We start from the raw sequence: 9,004 nt of genomic DNA on the forward strand, positions 1-9,004 counted from the left end.
CCTCGGAAGCTTGTTCCCGGTCCAGGGAAGGCATGGCTTGGCAGTTCGGGCTGGACTGTTCCCCTGAGGCACAGGGTCAGACTGATTTGCATATAGCCATGTCTGAACTGGGGTGGCAGAGTGGGCTAAAGAACGGTGATGGATTAAACCCAGATCTTTTGACTGGGTGAGAGTGTTTGATTGGTTCGGATGCTCCGTCCATCACCACCCCCTTTTGTACCGCTTTTGGCCGCCATTAGTGTGGCAGGGTATGCTCAGACGTGAGTCCCTTGCTCACTTTGCCACTGGATTCAAGCAAGCCGGGCTGAAGACGGCTGTAAGGCCAGAAACCGGTCCTCGGAAGCTTGTTTCCTGTCCAGGGAAGGCATGGCTTGGCAGTTCGGGCTGGACTGTTCCCATGAGGCACAGGGTCAGACTGATTTGCATATAGCCATGTCTGAACTGGGGTGGCAGAGTGGGCTAAAGAACGGTGATGGATTAAACCCAGATCTTTTGACTGGTTGTGAGTTTTTGATTGGTTCGGATGCTCCGTCCATCACCACCCCCTTTTGTACTGGAAAATCCAACAAGACACATAAATGACCCTCTGGAACCAACCACAAGTGAAGGGACATTATCCATGTGGTTCATGCATAGTCTGTCCATTTCCCGCCCAAACTACTCATATTTATTTGGGCCTTCCCCACTTATGGGAACAGCAACACCACACTAATGTTACTGATAATGGCCTGTACATGATCACCTGCCCCTTTAATAGCCGATATATCGGAATGATGACCAGGAAAGTGAAGAAACATATAAGTGAGCATAGGAGCACTATACAAAGAGACAGAACATCAACAAAACTCACAGCACATTATGTTGAAATTGGGCACTCAGACCAGGATCTAAAATAGACTGTGATTAAGAAAATCAAGGGGGGCACTGGGTTGACACAAAGACTACTAGAGAAGGTACAAAAAACTCATGACGCACACACAAGGGCTCAACGATTCAATCCCATGGGCCAACTGGGATATGCCTCAGAATCAAGATAGCTCACATCTGTGACCACCTTTATGCACTCACAGCACTGATAACATATTTCTTTAAAGATGATTTGACTTCCGTCAGATGACAATGTTAGCCAGTAGACCTGGACCACCAAAAGTGCCCGCGATTTGGAAATAAATACATTACTCAACACTGTCAATTAGTGCATTTGTACCATGAGTTATAGCCTCTATTGGCAATATGGAAATACTCTTATGTAGAGTACAGCAAGTGATGGAACACTGGACAATAGCGGTGCTATCTGATATCCCATACCAACCAACTATATGCCCTGTATCCCTTTTTGTGTGCATTTGTGTATTTTCTGCTTCTGCAGGCAATGACACACACAAATAGACGCGCTCCCATTCTCCAGAGACCTGGGAGAAGTGGGACCAAATAGGTGGTAAAGTGGGGCAGGACACTTCATAAAGTAAGTGGAATGGGTATGACAGAGTGCGATTAACACACTTTAGGATACATAATTGAATATCCAACGGGTGTATAACTTTGGCAACACAATGTCTTTCTTTCCTCCCCTTAAACTCTGTTATGCGCTGCAAGTGTGTCACTACAGGGCTACCCTTGACACTGTGTACCCTTGTGTAGTGAGAGGTCCACCACAGAAGGATGAGTGCCCACAGAATGTAGTTTAGCAATGACAAAAACTTTACGAATGAATGGTTATTGCATGTTTTATTTTTTAATCAACAAATATTTGGGTGTATGATTTTAACTGTGTATGGCAGTAAACAGGAGGTGTAAGAAAGCCTACACCAATAATTCTAATATTCACAAGAAGGGAGGGTGTCTGAAGGTAACCCAACCACTAATCTGAGTGTGTTTGGGAAACAAGGTACCCAGCCGCCACTCTGTAATTAATACACTATGAATAATGCATGAATGCGTGCAGAGTCTCCCACAAGGACTCCACTTACGATAGTAATCACGCCGCATGATATGGGCACATGAAGTGACAGTCAAAAACCTGTTTTTATTTACAGTTTGGGCACTATAACCGATTAACCAGATTGAGGACAAGTATATACCTGGCCAGTTTTAGGTGCAGAATTCTGCACAATTTTGCCACAAAGTAGGTAGATCCTAAATAATCCCAGGGAGAAAAACTTGAATTGCCCTGAAGAAAGCCTAGGACCCCATAGGGCCAATTTTAAGGGCTGAAACATGTTGGCTTTAGGGTCATGGAATCATTATATCCTCATTACTCTACCCCTTATTTTTAATATCCCCAGTAACTCCACTAATGAAGGGAGACTTAATGGAGGATTTTTATATTTAAGCCCCCTGGCCTACTTCTCCTAAGTGCTCCCTGAAGTATGGCTGAGCCCACCCTGACCTTTAGGAGTCAGGGTGAACCCGATAATGAAGCATGACACTACTAGAGTGTGTGAGGGTTATATAACAAAAAGGAATCCTTTCCTTCCCTGCCTCTAAGCGGACAGTTTACCACCTGAGGAGTGTAGTACCCTACATAATACACATAAACGGGGTGGGATACTTTTTCGTTTGGCTAGTACTAAATAGGTAGGACGTATCCCTCCAGCACCTCCTCCAAGAAGTGGAAGCACCTCTCCACCCTTCTGACTTAAATTAGGGTTTCCCCCACCCCTCTCTAGGTCCAGACTTATCAGAGTGTACATAAATGCCAGCAGGAAGATCTTTCTTGGCTAAGGTGGTACAACAGATCTTTATACCAAGACTGACCCAACATGAAATCATTTTGTGACTGCCTTCTCTTGTTTGGATCTAGCAAAGTTGGTAAACAGCTGTTTGTCCACTCTGTTGAGTCATGTGTGGTCAATATATTTAAAAAACAGCCCATCTGGGTTCAGGAGGAAAGAACAATTGAAGAGGAATGGACTGATTCATAGGAAAGACTGATCAAACCATTGGCCAAAAAGATGAGCACATTGAAAACACCATATTGTCTGGATAATAACAGTATATGATGGATGGGATAGCAGCCTGTGTAATTCGGCAACTGTGTTAGGGTAGCGATTGCCCCCAAGAATACAGTCTTCTAAGAAAGTAAATGAACTGAGCAAATAAGTAAGGGTCCAATAGCGAAGTCATAACGAAGGTTAGCACCAAATTTAAATGCCTCTGCAGAACATTGACAGGCTTTAGAAGAAACCTGATAACATACTCTCTGTAAAATTAAACAACTAAATACATCAGAAGAAAAATGCTTAGCCAGAGTAGTACATGAAGACAGACAACACAGCCAAATATGTTTTCACAATGGAGACTGCCAAGCTCTGTTTGGAAAGAGAAAGCCCAAAGCACAGAACATTAGAGAGACAAGACTCAGAAGAGTTCAAACCCTCTGACTCTTCCCATGGAATAATCTTGGACCAGGAGCTCCTATATATCCATTTTAGACCAGGTTTCTGGGTAGCCAGTGTAATATTTGCTACCTCCAGTGACCTCGAATTGGCCTTGCTCATACTCCACATATGCAGTTGAAGCACCTGAAGATTGAGAGAGAGGGCATGATTATTCTGCTGTGAAAGTAGGAGTACCCTCAGCAGCAGTAGAAGAGAGGGCTCTATACTTAGTTCCAAGAGATTAGCATACCACATCCTTCTAATCCAATGTGGGGGGATAAGGATAAAACAAACTCAGTGACGTGGATTTTGTGCTCACTGTGCAACTGGAACCAAGCTACTCCTGACTGATGAGCCCAATCAGGAAAACACTTTCTTGAGGTGCTTGTATTACATTTCAGGGAGGACCTAGCCTGACAGTTCAGGATAAACTGTTCCTATTGGAGCAGGGTCAAGACTGATTTTCATATGACCGGGTCCAAACTGAGTTGACCTGGGAGGCAAAAGAACAATGGGTTTGAATGGTACCCTAAGTGATTGCCGGTGGTTAAACAAATTGAAAGCAATCCTTCCATCACCTTTTAGGTGATTGGTGTAATGCTTTATGTGGTAGGCATGCCCAGACATGGATCCCATTCTCACTGTGCGACCAGGTTACACCTTACTGATGAGTCCCAGTCAGGGCAAAACTGGTTTGTGGGTTTTTGTATCCCAGGCTAGGGAGGTCCTGGCCTGGCAGTTCATGTTTGCCTACATGTTTACTCGCTGCTCAGGAGGATAAGCCCGCAACTGTTCTGTATCTATACCTGTTCCGATTAAAAGGAGCTTCTGAGAGGGAATCAGGTGTGACTTCGGCACGTTGATAGTGAACACCAGCAAGGGCAGGAGGTCCGCCGTAGTCTGAAGATGGGAGAAGACAGCGTGGGGCAAGCTCGCCTTTAACAGCCAGTCGTCGAGATAGGGGAAGACTTGAACCCCTGATCTGCGCAGATGAGCTGCGACCACCGCCATCACTTTCCTGAAAACCCGAGGGGCACTGGTAAGGCTAAAAGGCAGCACGGTAAACTGAAAATACTCGTGGCCTACCTTGATTCGCAGGTAACACGTGTGGGCTGGCAGGACGGGGATGTGGAAATCGGTGTCCTAAAAGTCCAATGCTACCATCCAGTCTCCGGGATCGAGGGCCGACAGGACCTGAGCAAACATGAGCATTTTAAACTTCTCCTTCCTGAGGAAGTGGTTGAGGGCCTTGAGGTCTAAGATAGGACGCAGGCCTTGGTCCTTCTTGGGTACCAGAAAGTAGTGGGAGTAACAACCATGACCAACTTCTGGCACAGGGACCCTTTCGATAGCTCCCTTGGCCAAGAGAGCTGCAACTTCATGGCAGAGATGGGCCACATGATCCTCTGACACCGAATGGAGTGTTAGTGGCATGGGGGGTGGGGCAGTCTAAAAGGGGAGTAGCCCCTGAAGACTATCTGCATAATTCACCTGTCAGACGTGATGTTTTGCCAGGGGGGGAGGTGAGGGCGAAATGGTGGCCCTGAAAGGTCAGACTAGGAGGTTTTGGAGGCTGCTGCAGGGGAGGTATGGGTGGACTGGCTCAAAAACCCGCGTTGCTGGGTCCCTCGTCCGCGGCCACGCAGAGGCTGGGTAGCTTGCTCGGCCCTGTGGATTGGGTGGAACATTGTGGGGTACCCGCTACAGAAGGGGTAAAAGGCGAACAGCATGAGGCGTGAGGTGGCCGTGAGGCCCAAGGATTTGGCTGTAGCTCTAGAATCATTAAAGCGCTCGAGTGCGGAGTTCACCTTGTCACCGAACAGGCAACGCCTATCAAAGGGCAGGTACAGAAGGGTGGATTGGACATCCCCAAAAAAACAGACGTCCTCAACCAGGCATAGCTCCTCCAGGCTACTGACGTGGAAACCGTTCTTCCCCCACAGTCAGCGGTATCCAGCCCACACTGAATGGAGAACTTAGCTGAGTCTCGACCCTCTGCGACTGCGTGGGTGGGCACGGTCCAAGCCTCCTCCGGGCACTGTGGAGGAACATGTGCAACCGTCTCCCACACCGTATGGGTATAATGGACCAAAAAGCATGCAGTGTTCACTGACCGTAGGGCTAAGCTGGCGAAATTGAACATCAGCTTCCCAAGGTGGACCAGCTTCTTGGATTCCCTATCGGGGGAGCTGCAGTAGGAAATGTGCCCTTAGAAGATGAGGCTTGGTCCACCAATCTCTCGGAGGTAGGGTATTGGGAGAGGAAAAGTGGGTCATCCGGGGCAGGTGTTGGTGTCGGGCAATCATTCTGTCCACAGGAGTCCCTGTGCTGGGCTTGGACCAAGTGCCCAGAAGGACGTCTGTCAGGGCTTCATTAAAAGGCAGCAGGGGCTCTGAAGAGGCCGCTGAAGGTTGAAGAAGCTCTGTCAGGAGGTTAGTCCTGACTGCCACCGTAAGAAGCTACTGGCCCAAGGCCTCAGCCCCCTACGCAACATCACTGCATACAAAGCTCCCTCTTCTGTAGCCACGGTAGGCAGGGAGAGTATGCCAGGTTCCAGGCAGGTACCCAAACCACTGGCATTACCCAGTTCCTCTCGCCAGTCCGGCTTGTCAAGCAGGTCAGCTAAAAGGTCTACCGACCCCTCCCAGTCCTCCTTACACTCCTCTGGCTGCCACTGAGGACGATAAAGAATGCCAGGGATGAACATCAGTACGAAAGTACCCACCGGTGCCGGTACCAACATCGAGCAACAATGGTACGGCATGTGTCCAAGTCGGGGGTGAGGCTGGGGTCGATGCTAGTTGGGGGCACAACTGACATCGGGTGCATTGTCACTGGAATCAGCGCCAGGTAAGGTACCATGAGGTCGACCGGCGCCGATCTGGATCCAGGCTTAGTCCGCAGGGCCTGAAGGCACGCCGGCGGAGTCAGACTGCCCAAAAATGCTATGGAGCACTTTGTAAAAAGCTTGAAGCTGGGCTGGGGACGCTCCAGCTCTGGGAAAGGGAGGGAAGCACAGAGCCATCCCAGAAGTGGGCTCTGAAGATTGAGCCAGAGAGCGACGATGCTCTGGGCCCACATCTCGTCAGCCAACAGACAGGGAGAAGGCGAAGAGCGACAATGCTTCTTCGCCTTCTTCTTGTGCTTTGACTTACCTGAGGAGTATGAAGACTTCGATGAGGAGTGGTGGTCGCTCCGTGACCAGTCCCGAGACCTTCTACCCGACCAGGACCCCAAACAACGTGGAGCAGACTACCGGGTGTCCAAGAGCTCTCAGGGCCGCACCCGCAAAAAATTCGGATTGATGGCCTAGCAAGACTTCGGGTCGTGGTCACGCTCCAGGCATCAGAGGCACACGAGGTGCGGATCTGTGATGGACACTGATTTATGATAGGAGTCACAAGGCTTGAAGCGGGTCCGGCGATGGGAACATACCTTGTGCTACCAGGAGTCGAATGACTCAAAAAAGATGTCGAAAAAAGTTTAGTCAAAAAATGACTACGGGCAACTTTCTCTAAGGATTTGCGCTGGCTGATGTGGAAAAAGAAAGTACTGACATCAGCGTGCAGGGGTGGCGTCTAAGTAGACGCTGTGATGTCACTCAGGCGAGCACGACGCGATGACGGATGTGTCGACCAACACCACCTACCAACGCTCAGGGGTACTGCTACAGAAAACTTCTCCGGATCCAGTCTGACACCTGGGGATAATTCTAAGGTAAGGAATCTATAACTAATGGTCTCTTTTAGATTCTGAAGTTAATGTGTCACCTAGCAATGGTATATTCCATTCTGGTTTTGACACTTCTAAAACGACATGCTAAGGCAATGCATTAAAGCAAATATATAAGAGTACGAAGAGTATTACACAGTTCATCTAATTTTTTTAATATAGCTAGCTGTGAGATCCTATCTTATTGTATGTTACACAGTGTTAGGGATGTACCTCCTTGTCACATTTGTAAATACATTTTACACCAAAAATATTCCCTATTATGATGGTTATTCTAACACACATGATCTGCAGGAGAAGAACATATAATAAAAATTAATCACTATAATATATATCAAGATTTATATGCACACTTTTTCAGGGATCGCCCTGCCCACCCTTCGGATTTTACCTGAGCGAGCAAGAGGCTTCGATGACAATATTGTCGGATTTATAACCCTCCTTCACTCTAGTAAAATTAACTTATCAGTTTATGTCTCGCTTGACCGTACAGCTGTCTGTACAATATTTTGTTACCAATTTTTCATACAGAGGGTTTTGACTCCACCCAAAGGAGTATCACAAACTCTCCTTGTGCTCTTGATTAATTGGATTGTCATTCCACCTTCCTTTGGGGTTTATGTGGAACATTTTTGCATCTCAAAAGCATACTCAATCGTCAAGCGTTTTGTCACATTCAAATATGTATCACCTTTGTGCCTGCTATACAGCCCTACAGGGCCTTACACAATATCTTAAAAGATTTTGTGCTTTATATGGTTATGAAAGTGGCCCGTTGACATTAAGAGAATATGGAGCCACAATTCAATAATTTCAATAAAAGATTCGACCAAGTTTTGTGTAGTAATTCCTCAGGAAACAATTCGAACATGGAGACAAAGGCGAGCTGTGCTTCTAAGAGCATTTACCATACAATCTCGTGACTAATCAGCGAATATTGATCCACTACTTCTAAAATCCGTTTTTTGATTAAACACCTCCCTGCCCTGACGATGGAAGAGTTTATTTGTTCAAGCACGAAAGATTAATTCTGAGGGTTTTATTTATAGTGACATGATTACATCAAACATGTTTTGCTTTTATTATAGATCCCAAAAGGAAAAACATGTCAACCCACATTTCAAGCAGCTAAACCTGAAAAACTGGTTCTGTCGGAGTGTTCCACCAAATGGAGTTACAAACCTACCTACTGTGGCGTGTGCACAGACAAGAGGTGCTGCGTCCCCAACAAGTCCACAATGATCACCGTACAGTTTGACTGCCCAAAAGAAGGGTCCTTCAAGTGGAAGATGATGTGGATCACATCATGTGTTTGTCAGAAAATATGCACTGATCCTGGAGACATGTTTGCTGAACTTAAATTTATGTAAAATGCCAGATTATTGCTACCTCTCTAAACAGATCCACAACATGCTACCTGACTTTCGAAACCGGAAACAGGGATGTGAACATTCTTGTTGCCCTCCGTTATTTTGTATAAAACAAAAAGGACATTATATGTGTTTGTTGTCACTATTTCTCTCACTGTTTCTCCTTTCATTTCCTGCTTCTCAATCTCAAAATTATTGGATGCATCTTATAATTATTATTGTGCCTGTCTTTCTTGCCTGATTCTCTAGTCACTTTAGTTTAAACTATCACCTTCCATGCTTTGTCTTCTTAAATATCAGCAATGTTGCCCAGAGCAGGCAGCAACAGACAGTGACATAGCTACCAATGATGCAGCAGGTGCAGTGGTACCGAGGCTCAGAGGCCTAAGGCTCTATTATACTACTGAACGAGCAGACGGGGGCGGGAACATTGTTCTTGCTTGCACTTCGGCCAATGCCACCTTTACTGTGGCACCAGCCACAGTGGCCAATAAGTACGCCTAAAAGGGAGGCTGCTGAGGG

General features: G+C 46.7%; 1 protein-coding gene across 1 annotated transcript in view; it reads left to right on the plus strand.

Moving 5' to 3' along the window:
• The window catches only part of CCN6 (cellular communication network factor 6), a 158,856-nt gene extending 150,257 nt beyond the window's left edge, over positions 1-8,599 (plus strand). Inside the window, exon 6 of the mRNA XM_078648561.1 lies at positions 8,201-8,599. Coding sequence (XP_078504687.1) covers positions 8,201-8,482 — 282 coding nt within the window. The 3' untranslated portion in view covers positions 8,483-8,599. The remainder of the gene's footprint in view (positions 1-8,200) is intronic.
• The last annotated feature ends 405 nt before the right edge of the window (positions 8,600-9,004 follow it).

This window comes from Lissotriton helveticus, chromosome 6 (assembly GCF_964261635.1).
Source record: "Lissotriton helveticus chromosome 6, aLisHel1.1, whole genome shotgun sequence".
Taxonomy (NCBI): Eukaryota; Metazoa; Chordata; class Amphibia; order Caudata; family Salamandridae; genus Lissotriton; species Lissotriton helveticus.